This window comes from Pteropus medius, unplaced genomic scaffold (assembly GCF_902729225.1).
Source record: "Pteropus medius unplaced genomic scaffold, Ma_sr-lr_union100, whole genome shotgun sequence".
Classification (NCBI taxonomy): domain Eukaryota; kingdom Metazoa; phylum Chordata; class Mammalia; order Chiroptera; family Pteropodidae; genus Pteropus; species Pteropus medius.
This window is the reverse complement of record NW_024356249.1, coordinates 5,878,911-5,903,537: the sequence shown is the minus strand read 5'-3', so window position 1 is coordinate 5,903,537 and position 24,627 is coordinate 5,878,911. Positions and strand designations below refer to the sequence as shown.

General features: G+C 38.8%; 1 protein-coding gene across 1 annotated transcript in view; it reads left to right on the top strand.

Annotated features, from left to right (window-relative positions):
• Positions 1-24,627, top strand: part of BPGM (bisphosphoglycerate mutase) — a 32,626-nt gene that overhangs the window by 1,488 nt on the left and 6,511 nt on the right. Inside the window, exon 2 of the mRNA XM_039860612.1 lies at positions 9,926-10,587. Coding sequence (XP_039716546.1) covers positions 9,987-10,587 — 601 coding nt within the window. The 5' untranslated portion in view covers positions 9,926-9,986. The remainder of the gene's footprint in view (positions 1-9,925; positions 10,588-24,627) is intronic.

Genomic DNA, 24,627 nt, shown 5'->3' with positions numbered 1-24,627 from the left:
GGTCATTGTACTGAATAATCATTGTACAAAAGTATAATGTGGTAGAAAATGTCATTTTTCATTCCATCACTCAGAGGCAACCACTGTTAGTGTTTGGGTGGATCTTTCAGTCTCTCTTCCTCTTTTGCTTTCTACAGTTGGTTGAAATTAAGTGGCATCTTTTATTTTAAAGAATGACTGATACTAAATTCAGCCATGCCTTCATCTGTGTGTGTGCGGTGCCCAGAGAATAGAAGACTCACAAATGTTCGAACTGATAGGTCTCTTGAACATCTTTGGAATGAAATCTGGCATGAGGGGATGTTTATATCAGGAAATAGGACTAAAAGAATTACTTAGTAACAAAAGCTTTCACTGAAACTGGGCCACAAATATGGAAAAAAAAAAACTTTATAAAATGTAAATTAAATGTTAGCTACTACACTGAAGCATTCAAATTGTAGAATATTGCTTAGTATTTGGTATGCTTCTAGGACAGTATCTTACCATCAACTGCCCCCCCGCCCATACCATTTGGTTTTGTTCCTCCTTCCACTACCTAATTTAAGATTTTTCTCTTTACCTCCACTCTCATTTTACCTTATTCTCAGCTTTTGCTTCTCCTAATGCCATCAGCAAAGTAGGATCACCTCCAGGGCCTGAGGTCTGTGCCAGTCTTCATGTGTTAGTCAAAGTTTGCTCCACGCAACCCAGACTACCTCTCACTCCTTTGTAGAGATGTCACTGTAATCTCATTTAATCTTCCTAATAGCCCCTTGAGAAGAGTAATTTCATTATTCTCATCTTTTTGGAATTGAAATAACTTGGTCAAGATCACACTGTCAATAAGTAGCAGAGCTGGGATTGATGTCCAGGTTTCTTACTTCAGACTCTTGGGATTTGGTGGAAATAGTTTGTGTTGACAGAAGCTACTAATGTGGGAGAATAAGTAACCAGAGATAGGAAGGAGGTGTCATGAGTTGGTGCTGTACACATCTGTGATGCCATGCAGGCTGGAACAAGCAACATGCTCAGGCAAACACACATCTCATTCCATAGGTGTATCTCATCCCTGGGAATAGGGGTCTACCTGCTATGGTTTGCTTCCCTTGTAACAAGTGATCAGTAGGGGCTGTTTGTCAGTAGATGTAAAGTTGGAGAATGACAGGGCTATAGTACCTAAGAAAACACCTGTGATAGCAGTTGTTCCTGGTAAAGAGGTTTTCTTACAATGCAAATACAAATGGAAAAGTTCCTGTGAGACTTTAGGAAAAGGAATAGTTGGTGAGACACTAGGTACTTTTAAGTATAGTCACGTTTGAAGTTTTAATATTGAGCTTGATTTCGGGGAAGGCGTATTTTGTTAATGGTCTAGGGAACTGAGCTCCAGATTTCATTTCCCTTAAGAACTGTTTCTTGTTAATTTATCAGAAACATGGTTCACCTCTCTTTTTTTTCTCTTCTCCAATCTAGCCAGCCCATCTTCTGTAATGAGTGGGGGTTAAGAATTATGCAGTAAGAATTTGGACCAGAGAAAACATCTGAGTGATCTAGGGTAGCACTTGAATATTTAATATTTAAGTTCAAAGCAATTCTGGCTCTGTAACCCTTATTTTATATTACTTCAACAGTATATCAGTGATTACATTTCTTACTCAATTTTTGGAAACAGAAAACAAACTAAATTTTTAGGCTGGTCTTTATCCTGTAATTTTCCCCAGCTGTTCATGAGTTGTCATACTAGAATATTAGACACTATTACTTTTCAAACACCTTAGGTAGAGAGGAAGCAATATCCCAGGAGCATTAATTTGGAGACAGGACAAGCCTCAGTTATGGGGAGAGGGGTATGTGAAATTATGTGGGGCAGGAGTAGGAGGCAGCAGCAAGATTGTTATGCTACATTCATTGAAACTACCTGGAGATTCTGGAAGCATAGAAGGAAGCTCAGTAAATGCAATGACTTGCAAGTGCACCAGTCCCTTACCTTCCAACCCTCTCCATCCCTGCTTTGCCAAAAGGATGCTGATCTTGAAACATAACTTCAATTTTATGGTGGCATTTATGGAAAGACTATTTTTAGCTCTATATCCAAGTTAGATATGAATATATAAATTTATGGCAAAGAATATTTGGAAATATGTTACCTGCAAAGTGTGTTTCCTTTGAATCACCTATTTGTTTCTTTATTGCCAAGGCAATTGCATAGCACCTATTCTTGAGCAAATATACACTCACCTGAAGTGTGAGGCACCATGATAATTTATGAAGACGTCTAATAAAAGTAAAGTATGTCAAAATGACAGATTATCCTTTTGAAGTTTGGTTAACAAGATGTATAATATTTTCCCTATAGTTTTATCTCGAACCCCATTATTAAATAATTCAGTTAAGCAAAAGTAAACTACTCAGACTGATTTAAATGTTCTCATTATTGTATTCTGTGAGGAATAAAAACAATTATGAGTGGGATTCCATTACTCAAGGTACTTGCTGTTCTGGCCAAGAATAAAATCAGGGGATTTAATAATGTGGGGATTATCCCATGACAGGATGCTTAAAGAGTCAAAATGCTGATGAGATCAGTAGATCTGAGTATGGTATCCTGCTAGGCCATGTGCTGGCAAAGTAAGGGCTTCAGGCCTGCTACCTGCTTTTGTACTACCCACAAACAATGAATGGGTGTTACATTTGTTAACGGTTAAAATAAATCAAAGAATAACAACATTTCCTGTGCATGAAAATTGCATGAAGTTCTAATTCAGTGTTCATACATAAAGTTTTGTTGGAACACAGCCTCGTTTATACATTTATGCATTGTCTATGTCTGCTTTCAGCTACAATGGCAGAATTGAGTAACTGTAACAGAGACCATATAGCCCACAAAACCTAGAAAATTACCGTTTGGTCTTTTATAGAGAAGCTGCCAACACCTGAGCTAAGCTATAGTGTCTTTCACTTTCATCTCCATCACATTTCAACAGCCATTATCTTGGTGCAAGTCTTCATTATATGTTACCAGAATTATTGCACAAGGCTCGCAAATATTCATATCCCTGGTTTTCCCCATCTCTCTCTGTATTTGTAAGTGATGCCTGATCCTCTTAAAATACATGTTATTAAACCTCTAATGATATCCCAATATTTATAGAAGAACATACATTCTTTAGCACAAGGCCCTTGTAAGGCCACTATTCAGTCTTATCTTTCTAGGCTAGTCTCCTCCTACTTCCTTGTTATAACCTATACTTAGGGTGATCATATAATTTTCCAAATGGGACATTCAAGTGTGAGAAGGACCCTATAATAGTTATGTTGGGGAAATAGGCCTAAAGCAAGACTGTCCTAGGCAAATCAGGACATACGTTCACCCTACCTATACTCCAGTCAGTTTGAATGGGTCACCATTTAACATATGCACTTATTTCCTTGCCTCTACTCAGTGTTCCCTTAGGCTAAAATTCTTTTTCTTTTTTCTATAAATCTAAATCTTAAACATCTTTCCAAATCCAGCTGAAATAGTGCCATGTCTGTGAAGCCTTACTCAGACATAATCTCTCTTTTCCACATTCCTTATGAATGAAGTGCTGTCTATATGGTGTGGATTACTCTCTGCTTTAGCGATCCTCAGACACACGCACACAAACACACACACACATCACTTCCTCACCAGTTCCTTGAAGACACAATCCACGTATATTCTTCACAGGCCTAACGTTGTGTCACGCTCAAATGGGGTTCGTAACACATATTCAAAGAAATAATTGACTAGACTGGGGACACTTGTGAGTATTTGGGGCTGTCAATTTATAAATCATTAGTTTTAATATGATTTAGTAGTGAGGAAAGTTGAGTTTCCAAGGATCGAGGACATAGGCTTGGGTACCAATGTGGCAATGTAGCAGAGTGGTTCAAGGCATAACTCTGGGCTTTGGGGTCCAGTCTGTGACTGAACTCCAAGTCTGCCAATCACAATCTGTGTCACCTTGGGCAAGTTAACCTCTCCTCCTGAGTTTCTGCATCTGTAAAATGGGGATAATCATAGTACCTTCACTATTGAATGGTGGTTGAGGATTCAAATAGTCCCCAAGCACATGGTGAGGGCTCCATAAATGTTTTCTGCTACGACATCATATGATATTTGCATCATCATAGTATTATTACTGGTGAGTAGGAAAACACAGCGACCCAAGACCATAACAATAGACAAACTGGTGGAAATGTAGCACCAAACTCTTAAGGAATTTTTTCCTTGATGGAAGGAGACAGCTTCAGAGTGTGAGTTCTAAGAGAAGATGGTCTCCACTTAGTAAGAAATAACTAATCGGCAGTCTTTTGAGACCATTTCAGTAGAGTGGGCACAAGTTAAGTGTTGGGACTAAAAAAGTCATGGCTAGAAGGAAGGAAAAACAAAACAGCAAAGCAGAGAGGTCGGAAGATGAGATGCAGACATATAAAAGTACATTTTTTTAGTAAATTTTTTTGAGCTATACTATACTTTAAAAAGGAAGAAAGCCTGGGGTATGATAATTCAGTGACCTGTGTGGCCCGTTTTTGGTATAAAGTAAATCATTGACTAAAATTAGTGCTTATTTCAAGTGTTGGTAACCCTTGTTGAGTGATAAATGAGGAACCTTAAGAACCAACTCCAGGGCGAAGAGCTTTACAAAAAAACAAAGCCTGATTTTTAAAAAGAACAGTTTTTAATTTGAGGTTGGAGAGTATATCTTCTTAGTATGATACTTCTTTGTAAGTCGGGGTGACTGTTGCCCAACTTGCCTGTGTGCCTTGAGGATTTTCTCAAGAACCCTCCTTTATACTCGCCTTGTTTGTATTCATTTTACGAAATACTGCCTGGGTTTGGAAAGACAAGTTGTGACTGGAGATGCTCCTGTGAAGCGAAGCCAAGTGAGTCTAGATCCTCAAACCAAGACTCTAAAGTCTTTAGTGGCGAGGCAGGAAGAGCTGAGGTATTGGGGGAAGAAGACCTAGAGTTGCCACTTAGTGGCTCTTTATTTCTGAACAAGTTATTTCTCTGTGAAGGCTATGGCCATTCACGAACATACTGAACTGTAAAGGGTACAAAAAGGTAATGGATGATTATTCTTGGTGTTAGCTTTGCCATTTAATACACTGGAATTCTTGAGTAAAGCTTTCTAACATCACAGGCCTGCCAACTGACTATTTTTACTTTGGCAGTTACCGCTAAAACTGTTAAGCCTTAGCATTGTTAGCACAATATAATCATTTTTGTCTAACTGACTTTGATTCAGTCAACACACCTACTAAGTACCTAGGTATGTTTCAGGTGTCATGATAGGTTCTATGGCAATAAGTCAGACCAGCTGCCACAATGCAGCTTACAGTCTGCAGGACACATAAACGTTGAACAAGAAATATGTCACAAGTGACCCATCACAACTGCACCCAGTGTTGTAAAGCAGGGTGCCGTAAGAGTGTATGCAGGCAGGCCTGACTATATCCCAATACGTGAGAGAAGTCTGCCTCGATCAGAGGTTCTCAAAGCATGGTCCTCAAATCAGCGGTATCAGCATCACCAGGAGCTTGCTAGAAATGCAAATTTCAGGCCCACCCCCACCCCCAGACCTACTCAGTCAGGCCGTGGAAGTGGGGTGCCCAGCAGTTTGTTTTAACCAGTTCTGCTGGTGATTCTGATGCACAGTAAAGTTTTAGAACCACTAGCTTAGAGAAAATAACATTTAAGCTAAGCGTTAAAGCCACACCGTTCAATATGGTCACGTGTGGCTATTGAGCCCTTGAAATGTGGCTAGTCCAAATTAAGATGTGCTTTATGGATAAAATACACACCTGATTTCAAAGATTTACTATGAAAAAAGAATATAAAATACCTCATTAAGAATTTTATAGAGATCATATGTTGGAATGATTATATTTTGAACCTGTAGAGTTAAATAAAATATGTTATTAAAATTGATTTTGCCTATTTTTTATTTTTTAAAGTGGCTTTTAGAAAGTTTCAAAGTATATATGTGGATTGCATTATATTTTGATTGATCGAAGGGATGGCTAGAGGTTACCTAAAATAGGATGGGAATGCAGTGACAGTGGAGGGGATGATGGGCTGGATGAGGATTCTGTGTAGGATACAGTATGTGCAGAGGTCCTAAGGCAAGAAAGAACACGGCATGCTCAAGGAAATAATAAGAAAAACCGCAGCCTTGCAGGTCACATTAAGGATTTTGAACTTCGTCCTAAGATCAACAGGAAATAATTGAGGGTTTTAAATAAGGTGCTCAGTTTACAGGAAGTTTACAGCTAATAAATGAGGGAAAGAGAGCTACAATTAAACATAGCAAGACTCTCAGAATCAAAGTTCTCCCGTCTAAAAAAAGATGATGGGGTAGAAGCATTTCATCAGGAAGTCCCATGGAAAGGGAGCAGGACCCTGCCTGTCACCTGCTCCTCTCCCAGAATATGGGGCACATACACTACCCACTCAAGAGAGTAGTAGACACCTGGGGGGTAGTTTTGTATTTAGTTTATTTTCTGCGTGGTTTACAGCTCAGAGCTGGAGGAAGCATTCCAGGGAGAGTCCAAAGTTGAGTGGAAGTTTGATTACAGAGCTGGGACTTTGCAAGGCTGTGGCAATGGGTTTGGTGACGGAGGGTCAGGGACGAGGAAGTCCAACACATGGGGATTAGAAGGTCTGTCCTTTGAAAGAGTGTATTGGACAATAACAGAGGAAAGCTGAGGTTTGAGCCTGGAAGCTTGGGGTCTGACCATCTGGGCATGGTGGCCTCAATCATATGTTGCCAGGAGGAGGTTTCCCTTTAAGTCACAGGTCACACACTAGCAGACTCAATCTTGCCTGCAGACATATCTTGTTTAGCTCACATTTAAAAAATGTATTCAAATTAGTCACCAGTATTTATATCATATATCATATAAAAATGTACATTTCCAATGTTTATGAAAATTGGAAAATTTAGGAACCCCACTTCTTTAGTGTCACAGGGAAATGGGCTGGAGTTAAGTAGTAGCCACACGTCCTTTTATTTTTTATATGAACTTTCAGGAGCTTAAATGATCATTTTTATTTTTTAAAAGACATTTATTTACACTAAAAACAAAGTGGAATTCATAGGTTCTCTATGGTCTGACAATGTCTCGCATTCTCTCCAGTCTTCAGTTTTAGCAATCCATCTTCTTTTTGTTCTCCAGAAAAGTTCTAAGAATGGTACCTGTAGGTCAGTGAGACCAGGTTATACAAGAACTTCATCCATTTACACAAGAGTGGCATCCATCAGAGAAGCACGCGTGTGCTCTGCAGTTCACCACCGTTCCCACCATCCCTTAGCCCTGCCTCGCTGCTCTTCACACATCTGTCTGGCCAGTGAGGCATGTGAGTTTGCAGCCCACACCTTACACTTTAAACCAAGCTGTCTAGGCTGTGTATTTGTTGGCAAACGCTTGGTATACCAGCTCTCACGATGACTGAAATCTTAAAGATCGCCAGTTTTCAACCTCAACGGCGCGTTTGTATGTATTCAACAGTTAATTAAATGGGAAAAGTCAGTTGATAGCAGCAAGGAGAGAGGGAAGTGTCTTTTTGTTTGCCTGAGCTAGATGCGCTAGCTTGGGACCTTACTCTGTATTCACCCCCTGTGCACCAGAGTGAGTGATGAGTTCGTATTTGTACGGTCTTTGTGGCTGTCATACTAATGCTGTGCTCCAGTATATATATATTTGAGGGGAAAAACAGAGAGATTGTTTTATTCCTTAAACAAAAGTAAGCAAATGTAGCAGATTGAAATACTGCAAAGCCTGAGTGTTCATTGATGTTATTGCTACATTTTTTTTTGTTTTGTGGGTAGAGTTCATAATCAAGAGATGTTGGAGAAGTGCTTCTGTCTACAAAATTTGTCCATCATACCCTTCTCCATATGAAGGGAAAATGGCTCATTAGTGTAAGGAGGCTTCTTACTTGACAAGACAAAGTAAAGGAACGGTTGATAGCTTCTCTTTTCTTCGTTTCTCTCCTCAGCACCCCGCAAAAAAAAAAAAGCAAGACAATAAATGTTATAAGGGGTTGGTTTCAGTTTCTGATGGGCCTGAAGCTTCTACTACCTGGTGGATGGGGCTCTTTAAAGAAACAATATAAAATATGTTTCTTTTGTAAATCACACACATGCGCACACTCACACTCATCCATGTGAGTTCATTATTTGGTCTGTCCCTGTGCCTTAGAAGGAGTTTGTTCCAGTGAGTTGTCCTAAAGCTTGAGCTTCATTAGCTTCATTATTATTCTGTTTCTGGGCACCAGTAATCACCTAGCCAAACAATGCCCAGACACCTTCATCCATTTTCTGTTCTCCTGCTACCCTTATGTCGCTCTGGGCTTAGAGCAGAGGCATCGGCTTCACCTGAGCCCTGAGCTCAGGCTCTTGGAGTGATCTCGTGCTTCCCTGCTCTCCATGCACTAAAGCTTCAAACCTGGTGCTTGATGAGAAAGGGAAATCATAAACCTATCTGCTGGAGCCTTTCAGCTACTTGCAAATCACCTCAATCTGCTTCCTTCCTCATGTCCTCGGTTTGCTTTTCACTGAAATATGAAATCTTATTTTAAAGCCTTTTTCCCCTTCAGAATCTCTAGGAATTACTAAAGAAAGGGCGAAACTAGATCTGGATTCCAATTAACTTTCTCACTGATTGTTGTATAACTGAATCACAGTTTAAATGGGACAGAAAATGGAAGTTGCCAAGACTGGCAGAAGACCAGGCCCCGATGTGCATATAATCTTTACTCCTCAGAGCAGAAGACGCTGGGGTGGAGGTGGAGAGCGCTGGGCATGTAAACTGAGCAGCATTCGTCAGTGCAGGTGGGTCCACTGCAAGGAGCATGAAGGCAGACCGATGAGGCCTGGCAGCACTTTCTCTGGGGGACAGAGTGGGCCCAGCAGGTCTTTGGACCAGCGGCTCAACTTGACACGTTCAGAACACTTTAGGGTTGCCTGTTCTACTTTATTAGATTCTTCTCCCACTGAGATGTGGCTGGCGTGTGTAGGCTCGCTGAAGGGTGGGGAGGAGGAGACAGGGCCTCCTTATCACCAAGTTCCCTCTTACTCCTACAGACCTGCTCCTGTTAATCTGTTTCTACAGGCAGCATCTCTCAGCTGCCTGCATTTGATAGCTTGCTTTACATTCGGATTTATTCCCGCCAAAAACTCTGTATTGAGGCAGGGGAGAGACTATTTAGGTGAGTACCATGTTCCATGTTAATGTCGCTTTAAATCACTTTTAATGTTTTTTGAATGTTGAACCTTAGGTTTTCTCGTATGAGGTGTGACCTGTGTTGCTGCGTCTTCAGACCTAGGTTTCCTAGTTTTCTTGTGGCATCGAAGAGCTAGTTGCCACCAATCAGTGATTTACACATCAGATAAATGTGGTGGTTTATTGAATTAACCTGTTTAATAACTTCTGTAATAGGTGAGACTGGTAAATATTTCTTTTTCCACTAGAAGAAATCAGAATAAGAAGGATGCCTTCAGTCTAGAGTCAGCTGCTAAGCTAAGAGCTGGGAGTTCCCAGCTACTAGTCATCCTTGTAGACACCTACAACTCATTCTGTTAAATCCTCTTTTCTGTAAGCATAAACTGCCTTTTGATCTGGTGGAAATGCAGCATGCCATTAGAATGAAGTGTTCTGCTATTTTACATCATACAATTAACATGCTATCTAGCCATCAGAAAATTTAAGTCAACTAGGTTCCCTGTTATTAGTTATCTGTAGAATAGGCCTATATATGCCATAGTGTATGAGTTGCCAGATGTCTGATGTCAAAACTGTTCAAAGGAATTATCTTAGTTTATTTTAGAAACTGAATGTTGTAAAGTTGTGCTTCCATTCCCAGATAGTCAGTTAAATGAGGAATATAACTTATGCTTTTTGTTTCTTCTCTTTCTAGATGTATTTCTGTCATTGAACATTGGCCCGTTTGAAGGCACAAGGGTCACTTAGCCATCAGTATGTCCAAATACAAACTGATTATGTTAAGACATGGAGAGGGTGCTTGGAATAAAGAGAATCGATTTTGTAGCTGGGTGGATCAGAAACTTAACAGTGAAGGATTGGAGGAAGCTAGGAACTGTGGGAAGCAACTCAGAGCGCTAAACTTTGAGTGTGATCTTGTATTCACGTCCATCCTTAATCGGTCCATCCACACAGCCTGGCTGATCCTGGAAGAGCTGGGGCAGGAGTGGGTTCCTGTGGAAAGCTCCTGGCGTCTGAATGAGCGTCACTATGGAGCCTTGATTGGTCTCAATAGGGAGAAAATGGCCTTGAATCATGGCGAAGAACAAGTGAGGCTCTGGAGAAGAAGCTACAATGTGACCCCGCCACCCATCGATGAGTCTCATCCTTACTACCACGAAATCTACAATGACCGGAGGTATAAAGTGTGCGACGTACCTGTGGATCAACTGCCACGATCTGAAAGCTTGAAGGATGTTCTGGAGAGGCTCCTCCCGTTTTGGAGGGAAAGGATTGCTCCTGAAGTCTTAAGTGGCAAAACCATTCTGATATCTGCTCATGGAAATAGCTGTAGGGCACTTCTGAAACATCTGGAAGGTGCGTACCATCTTTAGCAACTTATTAGAGGTCGCTAAATGTGATAGTTGAGCTTTGGTCTAGAAAGGACATGGTTCTAAGCTAGTAATGCACAATTTACATAAGAGACTTTCCTTGCCTATCCCTTTTGTCACTTCAGTCTTTTTGCCCTATAAATAAAACATTCTCTGCCTTTTATATTCATGTTATCTGGAGCAGTGGTTCTCAAACTTTAGCATCAGAATCACCTGGAGGGAGAGCCTGGTCTACCACAGATTGCTGGCCCTGCCCTGGGAGTTTCTGAATCTGTAGGCGTGAGGTTCCAGCCTGAGAATTTGTATTTCTAAGAAATTTTCGGGTGACGCTGATACTGCTGCCTGGGGTTCTCCATTTTGAGAACCTCTGATGCAAAGGATTATTTGGCTTTTGTTGTAGCAAGGTGAAAGGAGGCTGAGGAAGGAAGGCATTTCTGTAGAAATGGTAAGTAAATTTATTTACTTGAGTCTTTCAAGATAAGTTAAAATTATCTCACGTTCTTCCAACTTTAAGCAATTATTGCTGTGTTTTCAGACCTAGGTATTCTGAACAATTCTTTTGTTCTAGTCCTTTCCAGACTAGGCTTAGTCACTGATTGAGAGAAAGTGAGCGGGGAGGAAACTAAAAAGATGGCTTATTGGAGATAATCAGTAGCCTCAATTCTGCTTGATGTTGCATTCTAAATGTATTCCAAAACGTATTGTATTGTTGCCTTTCTCTTAAGTAACGTGAACTAAATGAACTCATTTGAGGACTCAAACTCACCAGTTTCGGGCATCAGTGACTGCACTGTGACATTTTTAGGGGATTTCTCATCCCCCTTTCTCCCTCCACTAAATAATCTCGGACTATTGTGCTTTTTGAATGATCCGCTCTGTCTGGTGTTTTTCTGTCTATCATCACTGTCAGCAGTTAGCCTACTGATGTTAGAGTGCATTTCTAGAACATTCCTTTTTCATTCTGCTTTACTTTTCTGTATGAAAAATGAGGAGGTTGACCTTGTATGTGAAGTAAGTGAAAATAGGTTATTGGTAACAAAATGAAGTGACCTTTATGAGATTGTATTGTAAACTTTTTAGCGTGTGTTTTTTACCCCTAATTTTTATAACATCGGCCAAGAGCCAAATCATTACTCATATAACCTGCATCCATTAGTCGTGCAGAAATCTAAAATCTACAGACTTTATTGGCTATTAAAAACTTTATGGGCTAGACATGGCGCTCGATCTGTTTGTGTGTGTATGTGTATATATCTTATTTACTCAACAATATAAAGAGTTCTATTCTTCCTTGTTCAGAATAGTCAGATATTTGATTAAGTGATGTATAACTTCATTATTGGACTATAGTATCTTATTGTTTGAAATTCAGAATTTCAAAGTTTCCGTCAGAAGATATATTCTTTCTCACATGCCAGTTCTTTCCAGAGATGGGAATTAGATCGCTTTGTGGCCAGACTCCCTTCTCCAAAGGAAATGTTATCATCACTTTTGGGATCCTCTTTTCTTCCCTGTCTTAGCTAGGAAAACCTCCCTTTAAAAATAATTTCCTGACGTTATTACATTTCTCTCCTATCTTCAGGTTTACATTTCTGTAAGATTATTCTGTTGCCCCAACCATAAATCATTCTAGATGCCCCTTCCTATCAGGGCACTGATGATTGAACTATGTGTTACTGTTCTTTTTTTGAAGGAAATAGAAAGGTTTAACAAATGATGATTAAGAAGACTGTCACCATGGTGGGGGTACAGGGAGAATTACCTGTGGAAGGCCAGTTTATGCATAAAAAAGTTTACTTTCTATAGTTGAGGGAGGTTTTGAAACTATTAATAATTTATTGAAAAACAATCAAATGGTGTAGTTGCTTTGGAAAGCAATCTGGCACTTCCTCATTGGGTAAATATAGAGTTACCATGTGGTCCAGCAATTCCAGCTATAGATATGTATCTGAATTAGTACCTGTATTAGCTACTGTAATAAAGTACCAAAAACTGGGTGACTTAAAACAACAGATATTAATTTTCTCACAGTTCAGGGGGCTAGAAGTTCTAAATCAAGGTTTTGGTCAGGTCATGCTCTCCTTAGTGGCTCTAGGAGAGAATCCTTTCTTGCCTCTCATAGCTTCTGGTTTTCCCAGAAATCTTTGGTTCCTTGGTTTGTAGATCCATCACTGCAACCACTCATGTTCACTTGGCATTCTCCCTGTGTGCGTCCATTTCTTATCCAAATTGCCCCCTTTTTGTAAGGACACTGATAATACTGGACTAGGGCCCGTCCTAATGACCTTATGAGAACTTGATAACCTCTATAAAGACTGTATTTCCAAATAAGGTCACATTCCGAGGTACTGAAGTTTAAGACCTCAAAATATCTTTTTTTTTGGCGGGGGGAGGGGGGTTCAACCCATAGAAATACCAAAGAGAAATGAAAATGTATATTCACACAAAACTTGTGCGGAAACCTTTATAGCAGTATTATTCATAATAGCCAAAACATGGAAGCAAACCAAATGCCCATCAACTGATAATTGGGTAAATTAAATTCCATACAATGGCATATTATTCAGCAATAAAAATGAATAAAGTACTGATACATGTTATAATATGGGTGAATGTTGGGACCATGTTACAATTAAAGAAGTCAGTCACAAAAGATTCTATTTATATGAAATATCCAGAATACGCAAAGCTGGAGAGACAGAGAGTAGGTTGTTTCCTAGGGCTGGGACAGAGGTGGCGGGGTGGTTGGTGGGGAATGAAGACAGGCTGCCACTAGGTACGGGGTTTCCTGTCAGGGCGATGGAAAGGTTCTAAAATTGATTGTGGTGATGGCCGCACAACTCTGAATGTACGAAAAGCCATTGAATTGTACACTTGAAGTGAGTGAATTGAATAGTAGTATATGAATCATCTCATTAAAGCTGCAAAAATAATTTAATCGATGGGACTGAAAGATCAAAGGATTTGACATTGACCTAGAAAACAGTGCTTTAGGGCAAATATATAAAAGTAGTAACAGTAGAAATGCGTGAATGGGGAGTATAGAAGAAGGAAAAAATTGAAATGCAACTTGACAATTGGGGCAGAAATGGATTTACAGGGATCACTGAGAAATTAGCAGGCTTTAGGCCTTCATTTAACCTTTCTTCTGAAAGGTCTTTTTTTTTTAAGTTGGATTAAGGTGGAACTAAATTACCTTTCAGAGATAAACGAAATTGAAGCAACCTTAAATTATAATTCCTATCCTTATCACTATAAACAGGCTTTATAGAAAATATTTTATTTGGAGAATAATTGATTTAAAATAGTGGTGTTCATGCTGGAAGACCTAAGTTGTACAAAGAGAGCTGAGTAGGAAGTGTGTGAAAGCGGAAAAAGGTGTAGGGGCGGCAGATGTCTGCAGGGGAGAAGGGAGGTGTATGTGATGGCCATAAGGAATGGAAATGGTAGGGTTGGTGACCAGGGTGAATGGCAAACATTCAGGGGGAAAAAATTGACTGAAAAGACAGAGTATGCCATTAGGCACAAGCCCATAGCTGGGGAGACAAATGGAGTGCATGCAGGGATTGAGGTTTGTCCATAGGGAGACATAAGGAGACATTAGGTTGGCTCACACATCCTGGGTAGAACATTCAGTCTGTGAATGGTGTTCCTTTTGGGCCTGTAGTACCCCCTGGTGGTGCTATTGTTAAGATTCATGGAGCTCTTTGACGTTGCTATAATTCTCTATAGTGACTTCTTGCTCCCATGCCTAGCATGGAAGAAATTATTTCACGTGCATGAAAAACACTGGAGTAGATTTTAGGATCACTTCATAAATTAGCTAGCTCTTGTTTTAGGAGTCCTCTGAATGCCATTTTCCACTAATGGAATTTCTCTTGTAGTATGCATTAAAGAGTAAAATCCAAGTATTCTATGTCACAGTTGTAGGAATTAACATAAGTGACTTTCCCAAGATCAGAAGAAATAGTGTATGTTATTTCTTCCATGTCATTCCTGTTAATTTAATGAGACTACAGCCCCTTTAAAATTTATTCTGAATGTATATGCTCACTGGACTAGAAATATCAACATTAGACCTCTTATCTTGCCATATGTAACTTTCAAGAGCTCAAGTTACAGGCTTCAGGTGGTACTTGGTAAATTCTCAGCCTATAAGAAAACATTCCATTGAATTTGGATGCTAACTCTTCAAGACTCCAAAAATTAAGTGACTCTCTTACTTTAGTGGGGAAATATAGATTTTTGTCTTATAAGAAGGGCTACTTGCCAATTTTTTTGTGTGTTATGTTAAAAACATATCATAGAATTTACCTCTAATTGCCAATTATTTTTAATGTAAAGGTATATGACCATAACCCCTACTTTCTGGTTAATACCTGTTATCTCAGTGCAATTATTAATAACATCTCCTTTCACTTTCAAAAGTGCCCAACTCAGAAGATAAATTATATGGTCACCTTACTCTAAAGATGTTAGCTTTCATTAATATTAAGAATGAATCCTTGAAGTGGGTGTGACCAGATTCTGTACGTCCCATAAGCGCAAAATACTTTCTTATTGTTTAAAGACTGTAACTTTGGGGTAGAAAGAATGATGATCCAAATAACTAATCAGAATATTGGTTGACCCTGAAATCTCAAAGAATCTTAAGATCTTTCTAGTAAGAGTATTCTAGTGTTACTCATTTATTCTAGATTGTATGTACCTCCTCAATGGAGACTGTTGATTCTTAAGACATTCTTTTGTTTCTTAACTATCCGGTGCTGTGACATTATTCTGTAGGCAGTCAGATACTTCTTCTATTTGTGGGAAAGAACACAGGTGCTGTTGAAGGAAAATGAAACCCAGACAGACCTCAGATGACTTGGCCGTGAGCATGAAAATTAGATGGGGTTGCACACTCCGCCCAAATCCAGTTCACTGAGTCTCTGCACACGATGACCACCTGGGCTTTTTTGTTTTAAATAATTTTGGAAAAGTAGCCCTTCCCTTGGTCTATTTTTCATTTGGAATACAATGTTATAAAAAACTGAATCAAGATCATCTTGGGGAGGTAAACCATAAAATGGTAATTTGATGGAACTACTTGAGTCTTAAATTATTACTGTTATTACCCTAACGTTGTAGTCTCTGGATGGCATTTACATTGTAGTCTGTGAATGGTGTTCCCTACTACAGCTATACAAGATGGCCCTTTTTTTGAATGCATACTGTATGCCAAGCACAGTTCTAGGCATTATACATACATATCTTGTTTAATGTAGGAACTAGAACAAGGCTCTGAACTCACTGGAAAGCTATGGTTAAATACTATGTTTTACTCTGCTATTTAGTGTATCTAGGTCATCTTTTTTATTGCATTTGATCAGTCATTGATTATTAAGCTCAAAGCAACTGCTTTAATAGAAGTAGCAAACTGCTGATACACCCAGCATCATGAATGAATCTCAGTTGTATTACACTAAGTAAAAGAAACCAGGCTCAGAAAACTATGTAGTGGAAATTTTATATATTGAAGTCCTACCCCTCGAATGTGATTGTATTTGGAAATAGGGTCTTTTAAAGAGGTAATTAAGGTAAATGAGGCCAGTAGGGCAGGTCCTAATCCAATATGACTAGTATCCGTATAAGAAGAGGATATTTGGACAAAGACACATACAGAGGGAAGACCATGTGAAGACATAGGTGGATGACAACCATCTATAAGTCAAGGAGAGAGGCCTTAGAGAAAAACAACAACATCTCTAGAATTGTGAGGAAATTTTTGTTGTTAAAAAAAAAGCCACTATGCCATTTGTGGAATTCCATTTATATGCCATTCAGGAAAAGGTAAGACTATTTGGTCAGAAAACAGATCAGTGGAGGAGGGTAGAATGCAAAGGAGCACCAAAAAGGGTGAATTTTACTCTATGAAAATTATAACTCAGTTTAAAATGACCTACTTTTATCCAGTGAAACAGCCATTGCTCTAATTGAGACCTTACCTTTGTTTTACAATAATAGACTAGTTTACCAATTAGTAGAATTAAATGTGCTGTATGCTATGTGCACCTACCTGTACCTTTGAAAACTAACCTGGAAGGCATTGTTATTCTTTCTCAAGATTTCAGGAGCCGTTGGTGCTATTTAGCACCTAAGCCATGGTCAGTATAAGGAATTACCTTTTAAAATCCTTCTTCCTTCTTCATAATAAGTTGCTGGACAATGAAGTTTTGTACTAAGAGGCTGTGAGCTCCTTTAGTAAATGTTTTTCTGCCCCCAAACTATTTCTTCTTATTTGTCACCAAATTCTGAGTTCTTTTCTTAACTGGGCCTTCCATCTATCTTTTTACGTTTTCACAACCACATAGTCTACGAGTAGGTCAACATGACCTCCTGGAGTCAGAGCAGAAAGGCGCAGCGTGAGGCAATTGATTCAGAACTAGGTATCGCTCTTATACAAGAATTGCAACACAGAAGCCACATGTCAGTGCCTAGGGTAGGTAGGCTTCTTGCCTGATCGGGATGGCCTCTACCCCATCAAATGGCTTATTTATATAATACCTCAGCTCTTAAATTATATATAATTTTGAGATTGCCTTGCTTTTAACTTGATAGTAGTTCTTAATACTTTCAGAAGAAAGACTTAAAACGGACATTTGAAATATTAGACAGTAAGAAAATTCCTACTTAAGGGAGTGCTTTACTGATTTTTAGCAGTGTAAACAGTTACCTGTGCTGTCCTAACAAGTCCAGATTGAAGCAGCACCCACCTCTGACTGGTTCAGAAAAACTCCTCACAGAACACCACCCTGAAAGCTCCTAACCCAGGCTTAGTATCTAAAAGCATCCTGTTCTTTAGCGTTCCAGACAGGCGTGTGTTTCTTTCTCTGTGGTTGGCATAGTCACTTCCTGTTTGTTTCCTGCTAGCCCACACTGAAGGAAAAGCCAGGCTCTGAACTGAAGCATTGGATGCCGTCTGCATCTTGCCAGCGGAAGTGGATTGTTTAGTCTGGGTTCAAGCACAGGACTAGGCAGTTTCAAGTTTGGAATAAGAGTGGCGTGCAAGAGGCTCATGAAAGGCAGATTTGATCTCGGAAGAATTGCGTGCAGCTGCACACATAACAAGGCAAAGAAGTGGTGAGATGAAATTAGAGAATCAGGGAGGAAAGGTCAGCTGGGACTCGCTGTGGGGACAGAGACAGACAAGTCAGTTACCTTTGGCATTTTAGTGTGATATTTTCAGAAGCAGCAAGTTCAGTCCTCTCTTCTGTGAAGCAAATACTAGTCTAGTTGGTATGGTTACGCTTTCTCCTATTATAAGTATAATCGATCTATGGAAACCTTTATTTTTAAAATTCGTAAGCTATTTAACTATAAAATTCGATGTGAAATGGATTCTTCTCTCTACCTCGTTCTTAATTAGAAACTGTCATTCCATCATCATGTTACGATATTCAAATAACCCATTTCCGGTTGTTCCCCAGCCATTCTTTAAGTCGTACATATATAGCATTGAAACCTTAAAGAATTATATTTTAAGATAGGTAGATCATCTACATAATGTAGAATCTCTTGTGTTGACTCTTATTTTGGCAATAGAAGAATACAGAACTCTTATCACAAATCACCCATCATTGGGGTTCAAATTGTGACTTAATCGATTGGGAGAGGGAAGTGAGGCATGGATAGCACCTCACAGTTGAGTGATTTGATCAAAACCATTTCCCTCTTTTTCTAATCCCCCAAAATATCCATCGTAAAAGTAGGGTTTTATCTTGTCCTGCAACACATCTGTCTCCCCAAACATCTTTTCTCCTATTTCCTGATATTCAAAAATTTTGAGCAAATACTTCAGAGAAAACCAAAGAAAATACACAGAAGACAAATTTAATTTGAATTGTTTATTAGCACTCAATTCAAACAAGCTTTTGTTCAACCTTTTCAACACTCTCTTTTTCTTGGTAAGATAATGAAGGGAGTATAGATTTTAATCAAGGCTTCAACAGAGGACAAGATTTGATTTGAAAGCCCAAAGGGTTCGGATTCATTGATTTCAGCTCTGTATGAAAGGTCCATTAAATCAGGTACTCTTGGTGTAAGGATACAGTACCTAGAATTAGACCCTCAAAGTCCTTACTTTTGAGGAGCTTATTTTTTCACATTGATCTCTTTCTGAAACTCAGCCAATACTGCACCTCTGACAGAGTCTTTAGAATGCTTTCATGTGTAGGCTTTATGCATTAGATTTTAGTTAACATTTTATTCCTTATACCTTCGGTTTATATGTAAAAAGTCGATTCATCTAATACATACCGTTGTCATGGTGGATCATGTAGCTAAATAATTTCTGGATCCTAGCATCCAACAGATAATAGCAGTTCTTACAGTCAAACAAACGTTTACTAAATTCTTGCAGTGGATAAGGCACTGTTCCAAGAGCATGAGTAACACAGGGATAGATAAAACATGGTCCCTGTACTCAAGGAACTTATAATCCTGGTGGGAGAAATGAGCATTTGTACAGCCACCTCTAACAGAAGGCAAAGTGTGAGTGCTGTAGTGTATATACAGTGATCTTAATAACTGTGGTTCCTGTTCCTGCTACAGTGACTTGGAAGAGGGGGCTGCTTGTAGGTACAGGTTAGACTTTTTGAAGTCAGTCCTGTATGCAGAAAAATGAGGTTGTTTGAATTTCTCCCCTTATTGGCCTCGAGTTGGTACCCCTCTGACTTATTACTAAACTTTCATTATTTCTTACTTGAAAAATATCCTAGTCATTTAAATTGATTGCAGTTAACTCTTAGATGCTTCTACATGAAGATTCAGGAATTAAAGGCAATGGTTGGGGGTTCATAAGTGGGCAGCGACAGAGGAGGAGTGATGGAGAGGGGTTGATGCAGGGTGGAACTCTGTGATGTTTTCCTTCAAAACACTCCTGGACGCTGTACAAAACTTTCATATGATGTTCCAGTTAATGCGTTTGTAACACGATGTTACATAATATAGTATTGATTCAGTTTGGTTTAATCCAGTGCGGATGCATTATTCTAGCCTTAAGAGTTCTGCTTGCTTAACTGCCTTAGGACAAAGAATGTGACTTATGCTAAAATTGAGCAATGAGTAATGGCTTCACTGTGGTTTTTCCTAATTCGCTATTTTAAAATTTAAGTCTCATCGACTGATTATTAACCAGTCTAAGTATTTTAAATATTTGTAAGTAATTAGTTTGCTGTGCGAATGGCTTGAGTAGTCACGTAAATGGAATGTCAACTTTATTGGAAATGTTTCTATTTTTGTTGAGTTTGCCTTCCTTTGTAGGTGAAATATCATAGTTCTCATGGCCTTTGTTTAGTGGGCTTTGAGTTGGTCCTGCACATCTAAGCCGTAGGCCTGAGCTTGAGAGTGGCGCTGTTAAAGAGAAGACCTCCTAGACCTGGTTAGAACTGAGGCCGTGGTCAAACGAGAGCTCTTTTCTGAGGTCTCAGACTTCAACCCCTGACCCTGGCTCATTATCTTCGTAGTTTGTTAGTTATTTCAAGGGGATCAAGCAGATCTGTTCACATCCTTTACTAGCCTCGAAAACATGAGAGCACTGAGTGCTGGTGTCCCGTTAGCACGCATCCCTTCCCAAGGGCAGTGCATGCACGTAAACATTCTCCTCTCTCCTTGTGCTGTAGATGAGGCAGATGACAAGAGTTAAAGAACTGAGATTTGGGAATTTAAAAACCAACCAAACAAAACAAACAAACAAACAAACAACCCAGGTCCCATTATACTACTGTAACAGTTTGGAGGCTTGAGTAGTTTTGTTTAACTTCTCTGGATCTGTGTAGTGTTTTTTTTTTTTTTTTTAACAGCCTATTGAGGTAGAATTCACATAGCGTACGGGTCACCTTTGTAAAGTATACAGTTCAGTGAGTTTCAGTATATTCACAGAGTTGTCGATCCATCACCACAGTTGATTTTAGAACGCTTTTACTACCCTCAAAAGAAACCCTATACCCAGCTGTCACTTCCCAGTCCCCTCATTGCCTCTAGCCCTAGGCAACCACTAATCTATTTACGTCACTATAGATATGCCTATTCTGGACATTTTACATAAATGGAGTCATGCAATAGTCCTTTATGCCTAGCTTCTTTCACTTAGAATAATGTTTTCAAGGTTCATCGATGTTTAGCATGTATTAGCACGTCATTCCTTTTTATTGCCAAATGATATTCCACTGTATGGATATACCACATTTAATTTATCCATTCATCAGTTGATGGACATTTAGACTGTTTCCACTTTTGTGCTATTATGAGTAATGCTGCTATGAAGGTTCGTGTCCAAGTTTTGTGTGGACACATGTTTTTATTTCTCTTGGGTACATACCTAAGAATGAAATTTCTGAGTCACATGGTAACCCTTTGCTTAACTATTTGAGGAATTGCCAGACTGATTTCCAAAAAGTCCATAGCATTTTATACAATTTTTACAATATATTAGGATTCCAGTTTTTCTGTATCCTCACCAGCACTTGCTTTTTTTTTTTTTTTTCCCATAATCTGACTTTTTTATTATGGCCATCCTAGTGGGTATGAAGTTATATCATATTATGGTTTTGATTTGCATTTCCCTGATGGCTAATGATGTTTAGCATCTTTTCATGTGCTTGCTGGCCATTTGTATATCTTTTTTGAGAAATGCCTATTCAGATCTTTGGCCCATTTTAAATTTGGTCATTTGTCTTTTTTATTATTGAAGTGTAATAGTTCTCTATGTACTCTATCTAGATACAAGTCTCTTATCAGATATGTGAGTTGCAAAAAGTTTCTCCCATTCAATGAGTTATCTTTTGACTTTCTTGAATGACGTCCTTTGAAGCACAAACATTTAAAAATTTTTATATGCCCAGTTTATCTTTTTTTTTTTATTGCTTGTGCTTTTGGAATCAAATGTAAGAAACCATTGCCTAATTCAAGGTCATAAAGATTTTATTTCTCTGTGTCCTTCTACAAGTTTTGAAGTTTTAGCACTTACATCTAAATCTTTGATCCATTTTGAGTTAATTTTTGTATATGGTATGAGGTAGGGGTCCAACCTTATTCTTTGATATGTGAATATACAGTTGTCTTAACACCATTTGTTGAAAAGTATATATTATTTAATTGTCTTGGCACACTTGCTGAAAATCAGTTGATCAAAAATATGAAGGTTTATTTTGAATTTTTAGTTCTATTCTATTGCTCTGTATGTTTATACTGTGTAAGTACCTCATACCACATGCAAGTACCACACTGTCTTGATTACTGTAGCTTTGTAGTGAGTTTTGAAATCAGGAAGTGTGAGTCTCTCAACTATGTTCTTCTTTCTCAAGATATTCTGAGTGCCTTGAATCTCCATATGAATTTTAAGATCGGTTTGTCAATTTCCGCAATAAAATCAGCTAGATTTTGATAGGGATTATGTTGAATCTGTATGTTAATTTGGGGAATATTGACATCTTAATGATGTTAAATTTTTCGATCCATGCACATGGGTTGTCTTTACATATATTTAGGTCTTCTTTAAATTTCTTTCAATGATATTTTGTAGTTCCCAGAGTATAAGTTTTGTACTTCTGGTTAAACTTTTTCCTAAGCATACTATTCTTTTTGTTGCCATTGTAAATGGAATTCTTTTCTTAATTTTTGATTTGCTCATCACTGCTGTATAGGAATACAATTAATTTTTTAAATATTAATCCTATCTCCTACAACCTCGCTGACCTTGTTTATTAGTTTGAATAGTTTTTTAGTGGGATTGTGTCATCTGAAAATAGACATAGTTTTACTTCCTTCTTTCTGATCTGGATGCCTTTTATTTCTTTTTCTTGCCTGGTTGCCCTGGCTAAAACCTCTAGTACAATGTTGAATAAAAATGGAAGCTTAGTTATTTTAAAATAAAGTCCTGGATCCAAACGTTTGTAAAGTTTAATAGTTGGCGATGTTGTAAAGACACACAATAAGCAGTGAATCTGAGATGCTGATACATGTGTACAGTCATAATTTCTCTCTCTCCTGGTAAACATTAGTCGAACGTCATCATTTTTGCTAAATAGTTTTCTCCTACCAAATTGATTTTTACGGTGAATTTAATTTTGATTAATTGAACAAATCTATGAAATCTATCTTTCTCTCCAATGATTACAGACTCTGGAGACAAATAAAACATGGTCCTTGTGCAATAGATGAATGTAAATACTAGTCAATATACCCATGTTTCTCATGTCTCTAAAGTACCTCTGCTTTTCTTAACCATTCAGAATAAAATAGAGGAACTTTTTTGCCAGAAGAGACTATCTTCATTTGTTTTATAAATGACGAAATAGTTCAATGGAGGTAAAATCCTGGCTAAGGTCACAAGTGTCCTTCCCTATAATACTATGCATATGATATGTCCTCAGTTACTGGTTAGTTGAGTGAGTTAGGCCTAGGGACCTTCAGAGCTTCCCCTGGATCTGAGGTGAGAACTACTGGGTTCTAAAGCCTCAGCAGTTACCTGGCTCTAAACCACATGCTGTTGAATTCTGCTCCTTCTGTCTCCAATGGATGCACGTGGCAGCTGCTGTGCATCCAGCTGACAGATCTGACCTGATGGAGTCAGAGCATGTTAGAATCCTCCCCGTTAAAGAGCTAGCTTGCTATCTGGTCTGAATTTATCTGTTCTTGCCAGCTTTACTTTGGGGTGGTAATCTTGTGTAGAATTGCAGTGTAGAGATGGGGGCTTAGCAGGGCAGAGAAATGTTTTAGTAGCCTATCCTTTAAATCTTCTACTTCAAATAGAATTCCTATAGGGAAAGAAGAAACACTTACTGTGCTATACTTTTTCATGTATGTTCCCCCTTAAGTCCATTCTTCCTACCCTACATTCTTTGTAATGGTGGTAGAAGAAGAGTGTGTATTTCTTTTTTAATTTGACAGAGGGCATGAAAGCGTAGAGAAGTTAGTTACTTGCCTAAAGTTATATAGTTAGTATATTAAGGGAGAGAAAAGGAGATGGGCAGTGTACTTCCCATTGTTTCATAGCTGTTTATGTGTAGTTCGTGCATAAGAGTTCTTAAGGAGCTCTCCTGAGTCTAGAAATGGAGTTAAGCAAATTAAAAGGCAACCGAAACTACTCAAAATTTCAAATGATCTATTTTAAAAGCACACCTTTGTGACGTAGATAGACTTCTACATCCTGCCATATGCTTCTGTTCTACATTAATAGAAAGGATCTAGGTGGAACAAGTTCCAAGGAGAGTTCAGGGGTTCACCTCTACTTGGGAGGTGATGATGGCAGAAAAAGTTATTAGCAGTTAGTTCAGTGTACTCTGTCATTTGAATTAACCGATGCTCATACCTGTAGCACAAGCCAAAAGTCACAGAATCATAGCACTGGATCCCAACCACTCGAGTAGTTCTTTATTAGAATTTCACCTTTTTTCTCTTCCCTTCTCTTTGCCCATTTTGAACTCAGAAGAACTCAGAAGGATTTACATCCTACAGTAGTTACAGATACCTGGGTTTGAATACAGGCGCTGTTACTTACTATCTGTGTGATCTTGAGTTGTTTGCTTAACTTCTCTGTGCCAGAACTTGTTACATGCAAAAATAATAGCTCATATCCCCATAGGATTGCAACAGTGATTAAATGAGTTAATTCATATAAAGAGTAGCTGGCATGTAGAATGGACTCAGTACATGTTAGCTGTTTACTGTTAAAAGTAGTTATAATAACACAAATATTATCACTACCGCCGCTACTACTGCAATACTTACTCCAGCTCTTTTGGTCAAAGTTGCACTACCTGTAATTCAGCTTATTTTAGAAAGAATTGAAGATGACTTGTCCATTACTTGCCTTCCCTTCCTATCAGTTGGGATAAGGGACAGAGGAGAATGAGGCCTGTTTACAAAGCATGAGGCGCAACCCTTTCTTGATTCCCCTGACTGGGATTCCTTAGCAGCTGGGGAAGCGGTTCTCCTGACTGGATTTAGCCCAGGGCATTCCAGGCTGACTCAGTGTTGGAAAACT